Raw genomic sequence first — 22,931 nt, 5'->3', positions numbered from 1 at the left:
TCCCTCTTTGGGGTACGAGGGGATGTGGGTGCCTTCCCAGGCCAACCGTGCAAAAGGAAGACGTCATGCCTGACTGAGAGGCGCTAGGCAGAAAGCAAGGTCCTAAAATGACCACCCACCAGGGCGGTGCCAAGTCCCAGCAAGGGCCGCGTCTCCTCAACTTTGCTGAAGAAGCGGCGGGGCGCATGACCCCCTCATCCGTTAGTCTGGGCGGCGCTCTGCCCTCTAGCCTGGCGCTCACCACCCGCCTCCTCGCGGGGCCGCCCTTCGCAGGTGCGCAGAGCTCCTTACGCATCGTCTTCCCGCCTTGTATCCGTACCGCCCCCCACCCCCACGCCCTGGGACCGAGGACTTGCTGATCCGATTGGCCGAGGGCGTCGGGGGCGGGTCCGGGGCTCCCGGAGAAGCCAGGGGCCCAGGCGCTGGCGGGGCTGACTCCGCGCACCGGGAGGGCTGGGTGCCGAGTGCCCCCGAGGATTCAACTGACCCGCCCGAGCCGGCTCAGGATGAGGACGCGCTGGGCCACCTCTCTCCGTGCGGCGGAGCTGCTCGTGCTGTTCCTTCCGTGCTTCGGTCTGGTGGAGCCCTCGGGCCGCTCAGGTAACCGTGGGCGCGTCCGCTTGCCGGCTGCCTGGGGACGTCGACGTTGCCAGGCCGGCTGACTTTCCTCGGTTCGGGTTAGGGCTGCGCTCCGGGGTCATGTCACCTCTGCTTTGCTCGGGGCTGGAGCCGGACAAGTGAGCCGAAGGGAGGCCCGGGGAGAAGCAGCTCCATTACCCCCGGGGTCCCGGAGGAGGGCGGGGTGGGGCGTGGGAGCGCCGAGCTTTTCTCGTGCTGAGGGCGAGAAGTCCACCGTAGGGGAGGCACCCAGAGTCTTTTCAGAACGAGGCTCCCGCTCTTTCCTCGTCCTCTCTCCTCTAAAATCTTGCTTCTCTAGAGTATAGGGCTCCTTAACACGCCCCCGCAAGCCCCATCCCGTCCATCTCTCCCCTCCTTCGTCCCTTGGTCACCTCTACCACTCAATGTCAAGAGGAGCTTTCCACCCACAGCGCCAGAATGAGTAACGATTCCCTGACTTCACTGCGTTCATGGTGCACATCAAAAAGCCATGTCTCCTACAGTGACCATGGCCGTGACTCTGTTATGTTGTCCTCCCCCAGTGCCTTGAGCAGAGACCGTTTCTTCTATTTGGCTTATCAGCTCCAGACGACCGCCCCATGCCCCACCCCAGAGGCTGGTGGTCCCGCGGTGGAGCTCAGGTCGCTTGCCCAGAGACCTCCCGCCTGTCACTTCAGAAGCAGGACCAGGATCCCGACACCCTTCGCTGATGCTCTGGGCAGTGCTTGCCGCACCAACCCCTTCGCAGCACCCAGAGTGTGCTTTTACTTTCTCTTTTCACCTTGGCCAAAGGTGTGCTGAGGATTTTGTTTCTTAGTCTGGCTGCTTAATAGGCAATCAGTGAGCCGTCCCCACCTATCACTTCCGTCATCTTGTCTATATGAGGAAGTAAAAGATGGTCGAGGGAGTTTTTGAAAAGTTTCAGTTTGCTTGTGGCATTTACTTTCTTTGCAGCTAAACTAAGTTACTGTCTGAGTTACAGTTTGTTCAGAGTACGAGTGGCATCATCTTATCTCCCTCAAGAACTTTTTAGTTGACCCTGTTCTGATTCACACTTCTGTGTTCTTTCATCCTCCATGTTGGAAACTACAAAAAGGCCTTTACTGCTGTGTGAATTCTATTCTGCCTGCCCCATAATCCAGGGAGAAAATTTTCACCGCAGCGACTAACTATAGTCAAAACGCACTAGCCTTTCAATCACTATACTCTTGGTTTCCATCTACATTTGCTTTAGTCTTATCTGTTTTGTCTTCCCCATAGAACTCAAGACTTCCTTAATTTTTGCAGTCTCTACAATCCCTGGCCTTTCTCATCAACCCAAAGCAAAAAGCACCAGCTTAACGCCATTCTTCCTGCACTAGGTCTCGCAGGTATTTGTTTTCCTGCATCCTTCCCCACCTTGAGCAGCTGCTCTGATCAGCTTACACACACCATCAGACCAGACATGTGGACCTATTAAGTAAGCGCTGGAATTTTGAAACCCTAGCCATTTGGGTAGCTTGCTGACAGTATGCCAGCTTCATGATGCTGGTCATGGCGTGCACTTCATCACATGTACGCAGCTAGGTTTGCGCAGGTGGTCTCCATTGCTCAGATGCTGGAGGAGTACCTCTTTGTCCCTGGGGAAATGCCAATTGCTTAGTTAACTTTTTTTGCCTCCTTGGAGAGCCAACAGCTTGAAGTAAACTAACTCTTCAGGGACTTCAGAGGTTCTCACCAGCCCACACCACCCAGTCTGAACCCCATGGCTTTCTGACTGCTAGTACACTGATGTGGACCCAGCTGTCACTTCAGGACCTGTTTTTTTTGTTTGTTTGTTTTGACTTTATTTATTTTTGGCTGAGTTGGGTCTCCGCTGCTGCACGCAGGAGGACCTGTTTTTGAACTGGCAAATCCAGACTTCTGAGTCTCTCCTAGTGTACACTCTGTGCACACATGGTAGCAACTCCACAAAATGCTTAACAGTGTGGGCTGTGGAAGTTCCCCTGAAACTAAAAAAGCTGCAGTCTTCATCCTTCTTGCCTTCCCAAGCCATCTCTTCTCCATTTGTCTGTGGTTACAAAATGTTGAGGTCCAGCTTCTCTTTGGAATGTGCAGAACTCTTTGGTTTAGGGCTTGTAACAAAGGAGTTACTTCACAGTCAGACAATAAGAAATAGTTTTCCTGTGATGGTCTAAAAATTCATTTTCAATTATGATAATGCTGTGTAGCCATTTCCTCTCAAACACCAGTAAAATGTTTATATAAAATGAAACATTAAAAAGTGCTTCTTTTCATCAACCTCTGTCTTCTGGATTTGTCCCAATATTGTATTTGTAGGTAAATATTAAAATTCCATTTAGGGCCAGTATAAAGTGAACAAGATGCAATATAAGGCTATTGATAAAGAATCTGTTTTATAAATTGCTCTGCATTCACCTTTTCAAAGTGTAACACATTTCTGAAATATGTCATAGACCCTTATTTAACAAATTTACTAAATAAATTATTTTCATACTTTCTTAGTCCTTCTCCCCACTCTTCAACCTACCCTCCCAATAGAGTCACAAGACTGGGGCAGACTGAACAGCTTCTTCTTAAGGGTAAAGAAAGACAGAGTACAAGACTCTCCCTAGGTTATGTATTATGTATGAATGCTTACACATACATCATGTATGAAGGCTAATAACAAGTTTCCTTAAATCATATCAATAATTAATGTGTTTGCTAAGTGATCACTATAGGTGTCAAGCATTGATATTACATACTTGGTTAAAAGACAGATTTAGAATGAGGCAAGTATCTATAATCATAGATGTTTGCGATTAGGTAAGAAGCTTGGCAATTCCTCTTCAATGTAGCTACTCCACACCTCTCCTGTAGTCTTTCAGAGGTCCTACAAGCTTGTTAAGTCCATGGGTGTCCTAAAAGTTAAACATACAGTAAATGGGAAAGGTTAAATTTTTTTTCTCTTCTACAGAGTACTTTTAAAGCAGCACTGTCACTTAAGTGCACATGCCCAATACAGATGGAATTCAAATGACCTAAAATTCTACTAGCATGACGTAATCAAGTTGTGCACATCTGTTTAAGAACAATATGCAATGAACTTAGCACAGACCTGTAAAGCCTACAAGGCTAGAAAAACTCAGTTAGTAGAAGCATAGGATGTTAGTACTGGAAGTGACTTAGATTTCTTGTATCCACTGCTTTCATCTTAACATTTGGAGATTAGAAGACCCTGGGGAGATTAATTGACTTCCCCAAGGTCTCCCATCTAACCAATAGCAGAGGTAAGTGTTCAGTCTAGGACTCCTAACTCCTTATTCCACTGCTCTTTCCACTATTCTAAGAGCTGTAGCTAATCCATTGGATTCTGCAAAGGCAACTTGGAAAATCTAGAACTCCAGATTGCAAAGGCAGGCAAAGCAGGGGTCAACGGGCACAGAGAAAAGTGCCCAGGAAAGATTATAAAGTTCAGGGAGATTATAGGGCAAGAGAGGGGAAGGTTCCAGCAGGGGTGGCCACCGCCCACTGTCCTGCAGAAGCAGGCTTCTTTTTTTTTCTGCGGTAATTCCTGATACTTTGGAACACAGGAGAGGTGAGAGGGAATAGGTTGGGGAAGAGGTACATCACGGTCTGATAATCTCCTAAAATAGTACATGTTCCTTTTTTTTGTTAACTCTCATTCCAAACTGTGCCCATAAAACAGAGAATGGCAGAGTGATGTCAAAGAAGAGTGAGGGATGGAAGCCACTATCCAAACAGATCTCGCTGCAGCCCTAGGCAGTATTTTAAAATACCAATTTGAAAGCAGAAATAAAGTTTTTAAAGGATTTTGTTCTTGTTGTTCCTGTTGGTGCTGCTACTGCTATTTAAAACAAACAAAAATTCCGTCCGAAGTTCAAACTGGAATTGGACTTAATTTTATAGTTGTTATTTGCATGGTGAAATTGCCCCTCAAGGCCTTAGTCTGAGAATTTTTAACTCTGCAAGCCTGTGAATTATTATGAGAAACGGTGTTCAGCGTTAGTAAAACCACTGAATGTGAAGCTGGTATCAAAATGAAAGTGCCTTTTGGGAACTAAAATTTGACACCTCCTTCTGCTGGACCCTTTGGTTCATTGACAAAGATTGCTTACGTTTGTCTAAACTATTTCAGCTCCCCAATGTGAGGTTCTGTGCTCTACCTCCAAAAAAGGTTTCTTTGTAAAAGCACTGACCAAATTGTTCAATTGTAGTTTGCTGTGACAGATGTGACTCTTGCTCTGCAAACTCAGGGGTGCAAGAAGCAGCGTACTACTTTATTTTCATAAAATCAAATTAAGTTTTGTTCTGAGGTCCCATTCTACCAGGTGAACAGAAATTCAGTTTCTGTTACTACTGAGGTCTTCCCCAGCTCGTGCAGAACTGCCAGGGAAGCATTCAGGGAGATCTCTCCCTTTGCCCTCAGCTCACACTGATTACTTCTGAGTTTCCCGTTGTCCAGACCTACTGGGTCTTGAATCCTGTGGCTCAGGTGATTTCCGGAGCTCAGGTTTGACCTTCCCGGGCGATCCAGGTGGTCAGTCCCCGCATCCCGTCCCCAGGGGCATCCTGTCACCTTCCTGGAGGTTCAACAGTGGAGCTTGTCATAGGTCCCCCTACCGTCAGAACCCAGGCCACCATTTCCTCTCATCCTTTTATCCCACTATTCTACTTCTACCCTATTTCCTCTCAGACATATTAATGTCATATAATAATTTACCCTGCTGTAGTAAGCAAAGTGTAAGCAAGACAGAATTGCAGTCCTGAATAAGCTCAGGATATTTTTCATTGACTACAGGTCACTTATCTAAAGAAGATGAAAACTAAGGAGCTTCTTCATCTTATTAAATAAGGGGGGGAGATAGTTCACTGAATGGCAATAACAAATATGCAGACTATTCTAAGTGCTTTGCATGTATGAGCTCATTTTATCCTCACATCTACCCTATGAAGTACTGTTTTACAAAGGAGGAAGCTGAGGCACAGCAGGTAAATAACATCCTGATCACATGGCTGATAAGTAGCAGAGGCAAGCTATAAACCCAGGCAGACTAGCTCCAGGGCCCATGCTCTTACACAACACTGAACTGCCTCTCTCTCACTGTCCTCCGACCTTGTGTAGAACATTACAATTTATACAGCTTAGAGGGTGTTAACAGTCCGGGGGTGCTCAGACTCTCCTTAGCAAACAGGGGCCAAGGCATATCAACCACATAATTCAGAATCCTGAAATGTCTTTTCTGCCTGTCTTGTCTCAGGTAATGATTCATTCACCATCGTTAACGAAAACACAGGCAAGTGCATCACGCCACTGAATGACTGGATAGTAGCAAAGGACTGTGATGAAACCAAGGACATGTTGTGGAAGTGGGTGTCCCAGCATCGACTCTTTCATTTGCAATCCCAGAAGTGCCTTGGCCTAGACATTACCAAACCCGTGGATTCCTTGAGAATGTTCAGCTGTGACTCCGATGCCATGCTGTGGTGGAAATGTGAGCACCACTCTCTGTACGGAGCTGCCCAGTACAGGTTGACTCTGAAGGGTGGACACGCCATAGCAAGTACCAACTCATCTGATGTCTGGAAAAAAGGAGGCTCAGAGGAAAACCTCTGTGCCCAGCCTTACCATGGTGAGTACTGGAGAGGCACTTTGACTCACTTGCTGCTGTATTTGATGAAAGTGGCCTTGAACATGTACCACTGACTACAAGGAGAGTCATACACTTGTGAGGGGAGTGAGCTGGTGTTTAGTTCCAGACACCGAGGTCAGTGCCATTTGCTCCCTTTAACAGGCAAGGCTAGGAGAGGTTAGGTGCCTTGTCAGAGGTCTTGCAGCCATTCTGTGGCATGCTGGGATTCGAAATCTCTCCGATGCCTGAGCATATGTACTTCCTATGATTACATCCTGAACTCCAGAGAAAAGGAAATGTTAGAGTAACAGGAAGTCCTCTACACAGGATAAAAGTCAAATGATCTGGTAAAGTTGAACCTATTCTAAGTTAAAAAAGAAGAAAGAGAAAGGAAAAAGAAAGGAAATGAATTTTTTCTTGTCTGCAGATTTGGATGTAATGGAAAAACTTTAAGAGTCTTGCGGGCTTTACTTTTATTTTTGGCAAGGCTATCACACTTTGATGTTTGTATTTATGATTCAACATTTTAAGAGTAGACTTTTTCCTCACTTGCTTCCAAAAATAAGTATATGAATACAGATCTTCCTCCACTAACAATGGGGTTATGTCCCTATAAACCCATCATAAGTTGAAAATATCATAAGTCAAAAATGCATTTAATACACTTCTAATGAACATCATAGCCTGGCCTACCTTAAATGTGCTCAGAACACTTACATTAGCCTACAGTTGGGAAAAATCATCTACCACAAAGCTTATTTTATAATAAAGTGTTGAATATCTCATGTAGTTTATTGAATACTGTACTGAAAGTGAAAAACAGAATGGTGTGTGTCAGTTGTTTACCTTCATGACCATGTGGCTGACTGGGAGCTGTGGCTGCTGCTGCCCAGCTGATAGCCCTGATAGCCCAGGGAAAGACCAAACTCAAAGTATGGTTTTCATGGAACGAGTATTGCTTTCACACCATCACAAAGTCGAAAAATCATAAAGCAAACCATCGTAAGTCTGAAACTGTCTTTGTTGCCTTTGGGGGAGCTGATCATGAACTTTGTTTTGAGTCTAGAGACTCAGTTATAACAAATTTCTGAGTTTAAAAAGAAAGAGTAGATTCATTTTTTAAACCTCTAAATGTAAATTACCCAAGCAAATCTTTTTTTCATTATGTTGCTCTAACTTACATCAAATGTTGGTGCATATATGTATATATATTTAATTATCTAAGTCTTAACTATTATCTGTGCTCTTCTTTGTACATTTACATAGCTTTACAGAGATTTTCCTCTTCTCTTAAGCTAAATTTGGCCTCCCATTCTTCTTGTTGCCTGCACAATTTTTTCTCCTAGGGGAACCCCTTTCTGTTTCCTAGTGAAGATGCAGCAGCTTCTGAGATGTCAGGTTCTGCTGATACGGGAAATAATAGAGAATCAGAGATGGGATTTTCCTTTTCTTCAGTCCTCAATCCTTAAGTAGTTGAAAAGTCTGCTTCTGCTAGCCACCTTCCTCCTAACCTTAAAGAGCAACTGCTTTCTGGATACCACTTAATGGCAAGCTTAATTTTGTGCTAGAAAAGCCTTTCTCTAACTTGGCAGCTAAGAGAAAACATGGAACCAAACAAATTGCCTTTTGAACTGGACTTGACTTGTTTCCTTGTATTTGTTCAAGGATTACAAAAGATAATTTTCTTGGCAGGGCTTTTGCTGTCTCCTGCTCCTAATTCTTTTGAGGGACATAGTTGTAATTATAAATTCCCTTAGTCCCCAAAATGCCTTTATTTCAACGTAACTGGTTTTCTTTGTAATCCTATGTGTTTTATTTAATGCATTTATAATATTCTTCTGAGAAGGGGGCTCGTGTGCTTCACATGGCTGCCAAAGTGATCAGTAGCACAAAAAAGATTAAGAACCCACCTAGGGGACTTCCCTGGTGGCACAGTGGTTAAGAATCCGCCTGCCAATACAGGGGACACGGGTTCGAGCCCTGGTCCAGGACGATCCCACATGCCATGGAGCAACTAAGCCCGTGCACCACAACTACTGAGCCTGTGCTCTAGAGCCCGCGAACCACAACTACCAAGCCCACACGCCTAGAGCCCATGAGAACAACAAGAGAAGCCACTGCGATGAGAAGCCCACGCACCACAATGAAGAATAGCCCCCACTCACCACAACTAGAGGAAGCCCATGCATAGCAACGATGACCCAACACAGACAAAAATAAGATTAATTAATTAATTAATGGCAAAAAAACCCAAAAAGAACCCACCGAGGGTGTCACCCCAGAGAAAGCTAAACAGTGCTCACCAGCAAGAGCCCATAGACATAGAGTGTTTCTTGACCTTAGCAAATACAGTATTTGGAACACTAAATTTCCAGATAAGAAACTTAAACATTTCTAAGAAAAGATGCAGGTAGAAAAGACGTATCAACATATACCTCGAGTTTTAACATGCACAGAGGCCAGGGCCAAACATGCCTCTTCTTCATTCCTCTCCAGGTGACTTGTGCCATCGAAGTTGCATATGTCAGAAATCTACAAGTCACTCTAGAGTTGCCCTGCTTTCTTCTCCCACCATTCAAATTTAATCAGATATTAAGTCCTGGCAATTCTACTCTTTTAAATTTATGCAGTCCCTTCCTGTTCTTGGGTTGGAGACTGCTGTCTTAAGTTAGGGACTTCCCCTAGGACTGCTCTCTCAGACTCCTCATATTGGTCCCTGCCCCCTCCTTCTTGGCTAATTGTACAGAATAAGAAAGATAAGATACCGGAGTTCAACAAAATGAAGTTCAAGGTAACCCAGCTTGTTACAGCAAAGCTAAGGCTCAAAACCAGCATTGTGTTCCCCAAATTTAGCTTCTTTATTTCTCCCTTGGCTTTTGCTGTATAATTTCTTTTTTTACCTCTGATATAAGAACATTTATCTGTCATTGTGTCCTGGGTTACCTCTCTCCCCAACCCCCATCCTGTGTGAGCCATGTTTCTCTCAGAGAAAAATTTTAGCTGTATAGATTTTATGAATAAATTGCTCTTGACTAGCATCCAGGTATGCATTTATATCATTAAGATATCTTGACCTCACTAGCATTGTTCAAGTTTTGAATGTTTAGTGAATCATGCAGAGGAACTAGACTTAGTGGAGGGGTGGCTGTAGAAGTGTCTAAATTCTGAACAACTCAGAAGCCTGCCAAGCTCTCTAAACATTGAAACTATTTTGTCTTATGTTACCAAAGAGCTTAATGTTAGTTTTCCAGGGCTTCCCTGGCAGTCCAGTGGTTAAGACTCCGTGCTCCCAATGCAGGGGTCACGGGTTCGATCCCTGGTTGGGGAACTAGATCCCGCATGCAGCGCCGTGTGGCCAGAAAAAAAAGAAAAAAGTTAGTTTTCCATATAAGCATCTCATCTCACAAATTTGTGCCTATTGTAGAATAGTTGTTTTAAGGCCGCCATCACCATAAATTCATACATTCAGAGAAGATTCTTCTCAAGAAAGCCTGTGTCTCTAGGGAGACACTTGGGACTTAAGAGGTCCAGTAGCATCGAACAATGTGCAAGAATAAAACTAACACAGTATTGTGAAGCAATTATACTCCAATAAAGATCTATTTAAAAAAAACTCTTGGGCTTCCCTGGTGGCACAGTGGTTGAGAATCCGCCTGCCGATGCAGGGGACACGGGTTCGTGCCCCGGTCTGGGAGGGTCCCACATGCTGTGGAGCGGCTGGGCCCGTGAGCCATGGCCTCTGAGCCTGCGCGTCCGAAGCCTGTGCTCCTCAATGGGAGAGGCCACAACAGTGAGAGGCCTGCGTACCACAAAAAAACAAACAAACAAACAAAAACCTCTTAGTTAGTAGTTAGCCTAATTTAGCTGCTGCTCTTGTGGTGGTTCCATGTTATCATTCTTCAAAGCATATTGTGAACAGGAGAGCATTTTAATTGGAGCCCAGCTTTGAGCTATGACACTAACTTGGAACCTGAGAAAGCAGCCATTGATGTCACAAGTTGTCCTTATATGTCAAGGACTCTAATCAGAGAGTCAGTTCTCATCCCTGTTACAGCTGAATGAATGTTTCACTTAACTCTGCAAAAATGGGGAATTCACAAACAAGTGTAATACTTGCCCTACTGATCTTGTGGGCTTATGGGAAAGAACAAGTGAAAGTACTTTGTATTACAGAAACACAAAGTTTTACAAAAAAACCCTGATGGTTCTACAAATAATAGTCATTGTGCTCAGGGACTCTCCTTTTAAGTGCTGTAATTTGGGAAGAGAAATCGGTCATGAGCTATTGGGAGTTTTGGTATGGTTAAAAATGAAACATGCTAATAAGCAGAATCCTTACAAAATATAAGGTCAAATTACTCTTTAACAAAAGTACACTGTACAAAACCATTTATATGTCAGAGGAAAACAAAACCAATGTTCCTTAAAAGATTGTTTGCAAGTAAAAGCATCTAGATTACTCTTCCTTTTGCTGTACTGCTGCTTAATACATTCTAAACTGTCAAATTAAGTCTCACACTTAGGTTAATTGAACATTTGAGAATAATAAAGGATATGGAATCAAATTCTACCTTAAGCACACTTTCAAGCAAATCTATGAGACATTTTGAGGGACCCTAATAGCCTGGTAAATGATGCTAAGATCTGATTACTATGCTTTACCTAATAGTCATTATTTGATCTGGTAACAACCATGGTTCTAAACAAATTAAGGCTATGGAAAAAAGTGAGCGAAATAGTCACAGGGTTAGCTGTTCTATAAGACACCTCTCCAAAAGAACTGTTATCAACATAAGTATTTAGCCCTTCCTCTGGCATTTCCAGACATATTTGAGGTTGGAATAATTTTTCAGTTCCTCTCTGTGTACCAGAGGAAATTGTTAAAAGGAAAAGCTAGTTCTGCTACCTTGCTGGTCACCAGCTTTTTCCATGACTGCCTAGCTGAAGCTGGTTCTTCTTTCATAACCTGAATTACCATGTCCTGCCCTCTCCAAGAGACTGCTGAGAGACTCAGCAGCCCTTCCTCCTCCTTCCTCAAAATGCACAGCCTCAATTCTACCACCAGACTGTAAACAACAGGGCTATTTGTGCATCTCTCTAACTGCACAGTTAGTTTCAAAGTCCACAACCAGCCTCAGTGATTCCAAGGTATTTTTCTAGCCTCACTCTTACTAAAGAAAATAGAGTGTAAGTTTAATGTCAAGCGGGGCACCCCTTCTGGTGAAGTACTCTGCTACCCTCAGTAGTCAGTTGATCCTTACTTGGTAAAGCTGGAATCTTTTAGCTCTTCATCACACCACAGTTAATGAAGCTTTACATGGATCATCTCATAGAATCTCATGAACAACCCTATGAACCCCATATCATTATTCCTAATTTGCAGATGCAGAAACTGAGACTGATAGAGGTTGGAGAGCTTGCCCACAGATGCATAGACGATCAGTGGGGGAGCCAGCATCCATGCTCTGAATCTCCACACTGTGCAACCTACCCAGATACTATATTCTCATACATGTGAAAACATAATCTTTCTTTCAAAACAGTTTTAGAAATTAGTTAACTAAAGCTGATTATCCAGTTTTTAACTCTTCTTTCCTCTACTTTCTCCCCAACCCACAGAGATCTATACTAGAGATGGGAACTCCTATGGGAGACCTTGTAAATTTCCATTCTTAGTTAATGGGACCTGGCATCATGAGTGCATTCATGATGGAGATCGCAGTGGGCCATGGTGTGCAACCACCTTAAATTATGAATATGATCAAAAGTGGGGCATCTGCTTACAACCAGGTATGTATGGGCTGGTAAACTTTATATGTGGAAAGGAAAGGATACCATTCCAATGAGGCAAAATAGAGAAGGAAGAGTCCATCGTGACTCAAAAATGATGGCAACAAATATCCTAGAGAAGGGGTATATATTTGAGGAAAGAGAGAGAAGTCGTGGGTAGCTGATAACTTACTTCCAGAAGTAGGCTAGGAAGAAAACCAAGACAGGATGTTGTGATGGAAGACAAAGGATGAGGAGGTGTTCTATACCCACAGATACCTTAGGAAGGGGAAATGGACCAGGCAGGAGCAGTCAGGAAATTACTGTTGGCCTTTAATAGAGCAGTTTCCAAAAAACTAGTGTTCAAAGAAGCTGGGTGATAGTGGACTGAGGAAGCTTCTTTTTAGATGATGGAGACTTAAGTATGTTTATGGCCTGAGTAAAGAGCAGCAAACAAGAGACAGATATCCCTATCCCTCTCAAAATTGGTGACATTGTTCCCTCTGCTGTACCTATACGTTGGTCAAAGCATTTTTTCTAGTTGCTTCTTACTTGAAGCAAACTCTTCAGGGTATGCTAAAATATTCATTGTTCTTTAGAAAGAGAGACCAAAGCAGCAGCTGAGTCACTATCTGGTATATAATTGAGACATATTTTCTTGATAATCTGGTGAGAATTACAGGGGATCATGGTACCTGACATGTGATAGGTGCCTAAGAAATATTTTTTAATGGGCAATAAGTTAAAAGAATCTACAGTAAATAGAAAGGAAAAAACTCCAGGCCTAAGTAGTAATAGTTACTACTTAAAGTAGTAATAGTTATTACTTGGCCCTGCCGAGTGTCAGGTACTATTCTAAGCATTCAGCCTTTCTTAACTCATTTAATCCTCACGCAGTTCTATAAAGTAGGTACCATTATTTATCACCATTTTACAGATGAGCAATGTGAGGCACAGGGGAGTTAAATCATTTGCCTAAGGTCACATAGCTAATAAATTTCAGAGCTAGGATTCAGACCCAGGATATCTGGCTCTGAAGTCCTTGCCTCAAACAACTGTACTATCCTGCCTTATTCAGTAGTCAATCTGGTGGTATTAGTAATACCACCACCGGAGCTCAGCTCTCCTTAAGGGAAGCTGAGCTTCAAAATGCAGAGTCCTAAGCAACTTGAAGAAATTATATCAAGCCAATGGTTCTCAAACTTCAGGTTGCAACAGAATCACTTGGAGAGTTTGTTAAAATACAGTTTTCTGGGGCCCTCCTCCAGAAATTGTATTTGGTGGATTTGGAATGGGGCCCAAGAATTTGCAGTTTAGTGAGTTCCCAGATGATACTGGTCTGGGGACCACACTGAGAATTACTTTTCTAGGTAGAGGCACAGGCTCTTCAACACTTAGAACCCACTGAAAGATAAAAAGCCATTATTTACTTCAGCTATAATTGATAACAAGCAGGGTTTGGTCAACCGGACACCGATTTCATTTAAATCTTGCTGTAGTCAGAATCAGAAACTTTAGGGATTGTGGAAGGGAGCTTAGAGGTTATCCAGAGCAAACCCTCATTTCTCAGGTGAGAAGCAGCAGACCTTGATTGATGAAATAGCCTGTCTGGGTCAGACCGTATTTGTGTGGAGCCGGGTGGAGATCCCAGGATTCCTGACCCTTATTCCCCTGTGTATTTATCCCATTCTACCTTGCTGCCTTGACTGACATATGTCTTGGTGCCTTTAGCCTGCTTTGGATGGAAGGGGGGTTTGTCAGTGCATTCCCTGTGACTCCCTTTCTACAGAAGAAGCAAGATTGTGAGTTTCTCAAACCTGAGGACTGCCAAACCATGGAGACTGTATTTTATAGCAGACATACTGCCATCCTGCTGAAAGTTTCCAGATTTACAATTGTTGGCCTTAGTGGTAACAAAGAACCTTAAGGCAGTGCATTTGCAAATCCACCTATTTTGTTTTTACCAAATATCACAACAACCTCTGTTGTTATTTAGGACATTCAGAAGTGGCTGAAGAAGCAGTGTATGCCATTCAGAAGATCAACAACACCAGACTTAGACAACAGTACTCTGGTTATAGCTTTGCCACAAACACCCCTATATCTCTGTTCCTATCTGTGAAATGAAGACATTACACAAAATGATCTCTAAGGGGCCTTCCAGGTTGAGAGTCCATAAGTTTGACTGGTTATGGGAGACCCTTTGGAAAAACCCCAAGTGAAACCTGGGATACACTTGACATAAGTTATGTTGGTTTTTTCCTCTTGTTGGGAGCACATAGGAGGCTGTGAGTATATTTTTGAACTAGTTGTATCAAGACCTACAAACCTTGTCCCAGAAAGAGCTTGAAGGTTCTTCATCTGAAATTGTACATGCTTTTTAGATATTTGTTAAAGAACATGATGTTCACATGTGTATATGTATGTTTATAAACACATATGCACACATATATGTACATATAGATATACAATGCATGTATAATGTTAGTTATATAATACTTGTCATATATTAAATCATCTATTAAAATACTAAGGAGAAAATGGACTGAGTTTCCCAAATAAGGTAACACTAGGCTTTAAATCTTGGGTACTTAAGCAGCATGTCTAAACACACACACATGCACATGCAGTGGTTTCACTGCAGGCCATGAGCAAACCCCTCTGCAGTCTGCCACCATCTTTAAGTGAGCTCAGGGGAGCACAGTTGAAGACTCATACTTTTAGGCAGAGGGTTGGCATGGGCTAAAACATGGCACTGTAATTGATGGGGATAAAGGGAGAGTAGAAGATAGGAGAGTGGAAGCTTTAGCCAGCCTAAGTCATTTCCTGTCCTATGACTTCAGTTTTTTTGTGTAACCAAAGAACCAAAATGTTGTCCAGTAGAACAATGACAGCCTCCATTTTAGCATATCCTAAGACTGTGCAAATTGAATGGCAGTATTTGTAAGCATTCTAAGTAATAGACAACATTGTGCCCTTACTTTATGATAACTAACGTATCTTTATCAATAGAAAATGGCTGTGAAGATAATTGGGAAAAGAAAGAAGAGATGGGAAGTTGCTACCAATTTAATACTCAGGCAACTCTTTCTTGGAAAGAAGCTTATGTTTCATGTCAGAATCAAGGAGCTGACTTACTGAGCATCAACAGTGCTGCTGAGTTAACTTATCTTACAGGTAGGTTTAAGTTGCATGCAGTAGAGCAAATTGCTGCCATTGTAAAGGTGCTGTCGGCCTTCTGTTTTCATATCTAGGTATGTTGTTTTCTGCATATATTTATCTTTTCTTGGGATTTAAACTTAAACACCAAAGCCCACAAGTAAAAAATACTGAATATAATCCTATTCTGTCCATTGAAAATGCATCTCATGATAGAGACCAAGAGAGGTTAATATTCAGAAAACGAGGTGAGGTAGCAAGATTAAACTGCTACCTGAAGCCTAGGTGAAAGGACTTGAAAAAAGGTAAACATTAAACTCTTTGAACATTGAATGGTAGAGAACTTGAGGAAGGTGGAGAAGATGGCTGAGTCAGAGTAGATCACCTCAGTAAAAAATCTTCACACTTGAATAAATGAGTGCAGTTCCACATCCGTAGATTCAACCAACCATAGATTGTATAGTTCTGTAGTATGTATTTAGTGAAAAAGATCAGCATATAAGTGGACCTGCATAGTTCAAACCCATATTGTTCAGGGGTCAACTATAATTTAATCATCATTACAACACCATAAGACAAGTATTTTTATCCCCACTTACAGATTAGGAATTGATGTTTAGAAATAATATACCCAACATCCCAGAGCTATGAAGTACCAGAATTGGCATTTGAATATCAACATGTATAGCTCCAAAGCCCTTGCTTTTTCACTATAGTACTTACTCCTCTTACATATCTTTCTTTCTTTGTTTTCATCATTAAAAGTCTACTGGACTTTTACATTCCCACCAACAGTGTAAGAGCGTTCCCATTTCTCCACATCCTCTCCAGCATTTTTTTATTTCTTGCCCTTTTGACAACAGCCATTCTAACAGGCATGAGGTGATGTCTAATTGTGGTTTTGATTTGCGATTCCCTAATAACTAGCGATGTCAAACATCTTTTCATATGTCTGCTGGCCATCTGTATGTCGTCTTTGGAAAAATGTCAATTCAGATCGTCCGCCCATTTTTCAATTGGGTTGTTTGTTTTTTGTTGTTGAAATGTATGAGTTCTTTGTATATTTTTAATATTAACCGCTCATAGGATAAATGATATGCAAATATTTTCTCCCATTTGGTAGGTTGTCTTTTTGTTTTGTTGATGGTTTCCTTTGCTGTGCAGAAGCTTTCAGTTTTATATAGGCCAGTTTATTTACTTTTGCTTTTGTTTCTCTTGCCTAAGGAAACATTGCTAACACTGGTGTCAAAGAATATACTGCCTATGTTTTCTTTTAGGAGTTTTATGGTTTCAGGTCTTACATTCAAGTCTTCAGTCCATTTTGAGTTGATTTTTTTGTGTGGTGCAAGAAAGTGGTCTAGTTTCATTCTTTTGTACATGGCTGTCCAGTTTTCTCAATACCATTTATTGAAGAGACTATCCTTCCTCCATTGTATGTTCTTTGCCCCTTTGTTATAAATCGGTTGTCTATATATTCATGGCTTTATTTCTGGGCTCCCAATTCTGTTCTTTTGATCTGTATGTCTGTTTTTCCTGCCAATACTCTACTGTTTTAATTATTATAGCTTTGTGGTAAAATTTGAAATCAGAGAGTGGCTACCTCCAGCTTTGTTCTTCTTTCTCAGGATTGCTTTGGTTATTTGGGGTCTTTTGTGGCTCCAGGTAAATCTTGTTTATATAAAATTTTGTTCTATTCCTGTGAAAAACGTCATGGGGAGAACTTGAGAGTATTGGGTTAAGTGAAATTAGTCAGACGGATAAAGACAAATACTGTACAGTTCCACTCATGTGAAATATTTAAATAAGTAAATGAACAACCCAAACCAAACAAAAACAAACACATAGATACTGAGAACAGAGCAATGGTTATCAGAGGCGAAGCAGGGAGAGAAGTGGGTGAAATGGGTGAAAGGGGTCAACTGTATAGTGATGGATGGAAACTAAAATTTGGTGGTGAGCATGCTGTAGTGTATACAGAAGTTGAAATATAATGTTGCACGCATGAAACTTCTGTAATGTTATAAACCTGTGTAACCTCAAAAAAAAGTCCGCAGGTCTTTTGTCATGCTTTTTGGCTTAAGCTTTATTCAGACCTCTTTCTTATAGTTTTAACCTTTTCCTGTGTTGTTCGGGACTTAAATAATCAGACATCTTGAATAGAAACCTGTCAAAGAAGCATACTGGGCTAGTGTTTGGCAATGGAATTCTATTCCAGACCCTGCTGAGACCTTACAAAAAATATTGTTGAGAGTAGAAAGGGCCAATAAATTTAAGTCTCCCAAAATACTGACATTTGGAAACTGATAGCTTCAATGAAGGAAAAAGGTGTCAAAGTGTGACTGTCAACACCATACCAAACAATCTAATGATGCATTTGCATTTGAACAAATAAATGTTGCAGGGTTCCTTTATGCGTCAGTTTTCTTTAATAACACATAAAAGTGAGATAATGTATTAAAGGACCCAGTTTTCCCCTATCCCTGGCCAGACACTCCCCATATTTTTTGCATATCACTAATTTTAGAGGTACAGCCCTTTCTAATGATCCAAGCTTCTCTTTCACTGTGAGTGCTCTTTAGGGATATCAATATGCCTAATTATGATTGCTGGTTCCCTAAGACCTAAGAAAGCTGTACTTTAACATCTGGAACATTTCTTGAAGTCCCTATTAATATTGTGTCCCTTCCCTGAAAACTACCATGTTAAACAGTGGGCTAGGAACAGTGAGGCCCACAGAAAGTAAATCAGAGATTTTGTGATCAAAGTGCTTGATCTAGTCAGGGAAATAAGAGTTGTACATATGCAGAGGATAGTAGAGAATGTTATTCCCAAAGGACCTCAGGGTTTCCCAGCTAGTAGTTAAGTGGGACTAGGGAATTTGCTGACAGAAATAAAGCAGAATCAGCTCTCTTGAAGATAAATCCCATGCAGTCTAAAAGAACTTTCTTTCTCTTTTGTGCCTGCCCTGCACCTAATTAGTTTGTTTTGATTTTGTTTTACTAATACTGGGACCTACGGTAGGGGATTTGGTTTCCTCGGCCTCGCTGGATTTTGTTTGAGAGTCAAATTTCCTATGGCTCTGGCCTTCCCAGGGACCTGTAACCACAGATTCAACCCCAGAGCTCAAAGGAGGACTGAGAGTCCCCAGAGCAGGAGCAACACATTTCAGTTCTTTCTAATTTATCTCTGGCCCGAGGGGCTGCTCACTTTGAACTACCTTGATAGTGACCCAAGGCTAGAACACTCCTAGGTCAGGGCCCCTGCTCGCTGTGGCCTTTCTGATGTTCATCCCAGATGCATGACCATTATCAGGCCCTGCAGTTTCTCATTGTGGGAAGAGGAATAGAAATATAGGGTCATGTCGGAATAGGGGTGTTGGGGACAGTCAAGAATATCTAGCTCATTGGACTCACCCATTTGATAAGATATAGGAACTTATTCTAGCAATCATCTGATTCTTGATGGCAAAGGTGGGCATTGATAGAGTCTCAGATTGGTCAACGCCCTGCCAAACAATCTAATGATGCATTTAGAGGAATGCATCATAGTATTCCTTGCCTGGACTCTATGAAGGAAAAAATCCAGCTCCAGATTGTCCAGGCCATATAAGAAATCCCTGCCCTTTGCATTTGCCCAACCAGGGCCTTTAAAATTTATCACACCCACCTGGCACAAGACACATAAAGAGCATTTGAATTTACCAACACAGTCACAATTTTAAAATCTTATGATTCTAGTGAAGAATAAGTCATCATCAATACAGATCACAAATAGAACATTGTGATGAAGTAAACAAGAGCCTGACACCCTCCAAACATCATTTTGTTCCATTGTAAATGTGTACTTGTCGTGTGCAGATGAACAATAGGATTATTCATAGGAAGCAGTAGGATTATTCAGACTTCCTGCTGGGGGATATCTGGAAAGTCTTCATGGAAAAGAGGACATTGAACTTGGGATAGATGGGAAGGATTGGTCCTCTATAGTATCCCTGGTTAGAGATGAATGAATGAAAGGAATTCTGAATGTCAGGGTATGGTTGAGTCTGGAGTACCATAAATATGTCATAGTTCCCAGGACTTCTTTAGGAATGCTGGAAAATCAATCACATTTACTAATGAAGAAAGATTTAGATTAGAGTAATTCCTCAAGGTCTTGCTATACCAGTGCTGGCAGCCTTTGCTTATGCTAACAAGGTGAAAGAAAAGGATAAATCCAGAGTTCCCTTCAACATTCTCCTCAAGCCATCTACGCAAACATCCACTTTCTCCTTCCTTAGTAGAGAGAGTATCCTTATCATCTATCTCCTTGAGAAAAGTGAGGTGAACCCTTAGTTTGTCACCCTCACACTTACAAATTTATCTCTATCTATACTGTTACTTCTCCAACTCATTCAAGGTTAACTACTTCCCCCAAGCTCTTTGTATCCACATCAAATGTTTCTTCTATCTCTTATACTTTTATCGACACTCACTCTATTAACTCTTCCCCAGTAGGCTATAAACTTGTTTAAACTTTGACCATTAAAAATTTTTTCCCTAGACCCTGAAGCCCTGCCTCTATCTTTCACAGTGAAGCTCCTGGAAAGCACAGTGTATCCTTACAATTCACTTTTAACCTCACATTTATTCCTCACTGGAGTGATAATTGGGCCTCTGTCCTACCACCCTCTTTCCAGACTCCTGCCCATCCCTTGGATGTTGGTGTCCAGGTTACTGCTCTTGGCCTCTTTTGTCTTTGCTGGTGCTATTTCTGCTTTACCCAGGGATTCTCCGCCGCTCCCAGGTGTCAGTTCCAGTGAAGTTACTTGTTTTAGGCATTTGGGTTCTAAAGTGTGAAAGTAAGGCAAAAATTACATATAGTCAAAATTACCCTCAAAGAGCCCTTAAAGTATGGATATTGTTTTCTGTATGCAAATCACACAGATATATCTGATATATATGATGGAACAAAATCCATACTTTAAGAATTATTTATATTTATATAATTCAATATATATATAAATTATGTAATATAGAATGGTATTTTGTATTTGTATATAAAGATACATGAATTATATATATAATACTATAATATACAGAATTCTCTGGGAGGAATTGAGAAACTGTTATCATGTGTTTTATTGCTGGGAATATTTCAACAAATTTATAGAGATTCCAACCTGTTAGCTCTTCCTGTTTGTCAACATCATCCTTGTCTTCTGTAGACCATTTCATTAGTTGCTTTATCTCTTCTACCTGGCCCTTAATATCTTCAAATTCTTTGTGATGTCAGTAAAGTCTTACCAGGTTCTTGAATAATGGTGTTGACTTCCTTGACAGTGGTGTGAAAATCCTTACAATTGTTTGCACATTCTTTTTTTAATACACATGGCCCCATACAACAAGCATGATTGCATCCATTGCTTGTGAGCATGTGCACATCGAGTGGCATATCAGCACTTAGCTTCTCTGTTTAAATTATTTCTGCTTCTCTTTTTCTTTTGTGCTAATGTCATCTAGTTGTCAAATAAATTTGAATGATGCATCTCAACTGTAACATGAGTGTTTCTGTGTGTTTGTGTTTGTGTGTGCGTGTGTGTGTGTGTGCGTGTGTCTCATTCTGTATCTCCAGCCTTAATGTCTCCTCTGGACTCTAGAGTTGTATATCCCTTGCCTAGCTCAGTACATATTTCTGAAACAGTACTGGTTACACTTCACCATTTGGGGATCCATATCTGTGTCCTACTAGATTGAAATCGTCATGAGGGCAGGACTTTATTGTTTTGGTTTCTATGTCCTTAGTACCTGGCAAATGATATGTGCTTAAAGAATTTAAACTGTCAGTTTGGAATATAATCAGACCTTCAAAATTTAGATATGTAATGGAAACTACTTTTTCTATATCAGTACAAGAGGGTTAAAAATAAATAGTGAAACAGCTACTCTGAGGAAATTCTGTTCTTACTAGGAGAAAGGGAATTGGACAAGCTAATGGGAAAGCAGCATTGAATTAACTTAGCAGCCTTTGGGTTTCTCAATAGACTGAGGTTTTGTTGCCTCTCAGCATCATCTGCATTTGTTGGATAGACAGCCTCCTACAGGGTTCCTGCCTCATAATCAAGGCCTTCAGATATTTTTGCTATTAGTATAAACTTAAGTCTGACTTAGAAAATAGCAGGTAATTTTGTCACTTTTTAAATACGTGTAATCCTTACAGAAAAAGAAGGCATTCCGAGAATTTTCTGGATTGGTTTAAATCAGCTGTACTCTGCTAGAGGCTGGGAATGGTCAGACCACAAGCCATTAAACTTTCTCAACTGGGACCCAGGTAATTACTCCCCCTTCCACTTACTATGCACAGAGCACAAACTTCAAAAAAAAAAAATAAGAGCTTCACATCCCCTGAGAGCTTGCACAAATTTCAAACCTTGACACCCCTTATTATGGTTACCTCTCAGAAGAGTATTTTTTCCTACACCCTTGTGATACCATTATAGGCAAGTTGACCCCCAGCATGGGCAACTGAGCATTTGTCCCTAATCTTTAGAGTGACCCTGCATTTTTAGATAGGAGTAGAATGAGCCCCACTGCGTGGCCCAGGAACCATTCTGTGTCCCTGAGAGGACTTGACGTGTCCATGACTGACCCATGTTGTGTTTCATCTGCAGCTTAACTCTGATATGGAAATAGTTCCTCATCCTCAAACTCTTGGTGTCTTCCACTGCAGCACCCAAGTACTGATAACATAATGGTTATATTTTAATACACAAATAAAGACCTTAAAGAAAATTTTATACTAAATAAACAAACCCTAACTCACTAACTAGCCAAAATGCCTTTTTTCCCCCTGGAAAGAAGGTTTAGATTCCTTTTAAAAAAATAAAACCATAAGCTTCTGACAAATGTAGAATGTAAAAGTTAACACTAACTTCAGTACCAAAATATTCTGCATACATATAAGAAAAACAAGTTAAGCACAATAAAATACCAATACATGGGGCATTTTAGTTAATGGAATTTTATAAGTAGTAAATAAATTTTCTATTATCTCAGTAAATAAAATCGTTAAAGAGAATTTAATCTTAAAGCCTTAAAGGCATGGCAGAGTCATAAATCAGTATTTTTATTGTGTAGGGTAGCAAATTAAGAGCTACTGACCCCAAGATACAACATGCAAGTTGGTTAGGGGCAGAGGTTTGGTTTTTGGTTTTGTTTTTTGAATTAACTACAACAGATCAGAGTATTCCTGCCCGCCCCTGCCCCTGCCATATCCTGTATTTAAGAAGACATAGGTAAGCACATGATTGTCCATTGAAGCTTATACATTTCAATTTAGTTGAAAGTTTTAACTATTTTATGAGTCCCCATAAAAGCAGAAAATTAGGAATACAAGTTATTTTTTCTAACCACCACCCTTGCCCCCAACCTTCTTCTTTTAACTCTGAAAATCCTACTGTTTAAGATGTGCCGAGTGCACCTATAATTGACAGATCAAGCTGTGCAAGAATGGACGCCGACTCGGGTCTGTGGCAGAGTTTTTCCTGTGAGGCTCAACTGCCCTACGTCTGCAAGAAACTGTTAAATAACACAGTGGAGTTGACAGGTACCTTTCTCACTTCCTCCGACAAAGAGGTCCCACAATTACAGTTTTGTGAAGTCAAGTAAATCCATTTCAGATACCTGTTTTCCCCTTTCCTTCACCTGATACTGTCAACACAGGGGAGTATTTGGTTTTGAACCTGTGGTTAGATATTATCAACTACACATG

General features: G+C 41.5%; 1 protein-coding gene across 3 annotated transcripts in view; it reads left to right on the top strand.

Annotated features, from left to right (window-relative positions):
* The first annotated feature begins 385 nt into the window (after window positions 1–385).
* The window catches only part of LOC131751492 (CD302 antigen), a 131,302-nt gene continuing 108,756 nt past the window's right edge, over window positions 386–22,931 (top strand). For all 3 annotated transcript variants that reach the window (XM_059055351.2, XM_059055354.2, XM_067026153.1), the window contains exons 1-6: window positions 386–600; window positions 5,883–6,254; window positions 11,874–12,044; window positions 15,036–15,200; window positions 21,381–21,491; window positions 22,626–22,766. In XM_059055351.2, the coding sequence (XP_058911334.1) occupies window positions 507–600; window positions 5,883–6,254; window positions 11,874–12,044; window positions 15,036–15,200; window positions 21,381–21,491; window positions 22,626–22,766 (1,054 nt within the window). In that variant the 5' untranslated portion in view covers window positions 386–506. The remainder of the gene's footprint in view (window positions 601–5,882; window positions 6,255–11,873; window positions 12,045–15,035; window positions 15,201–21,380; window positions 21,492–22,625; window positions 22,767–22,931) is intronic.

Source organism: Kogia breviceps, chromosome 2 (assembly GCF_026419965.1).
Source record: "Kogia breviceps isolate mKogBre1 chromosome 2, mKogBre1 haplotype 1, whole genome shotgun sequence".
In the NCBI taxonomy this organism is placed as follows: domain Eukaryota; kingdom Metazoa; phylum Chordata; class Mammalia; order Artiodactyla; family Physeteridae; genus Kogia; species Kogia breviceps.
This window is presented reverse-complemented; position numbering and strand designations above follow the sequence as displayed.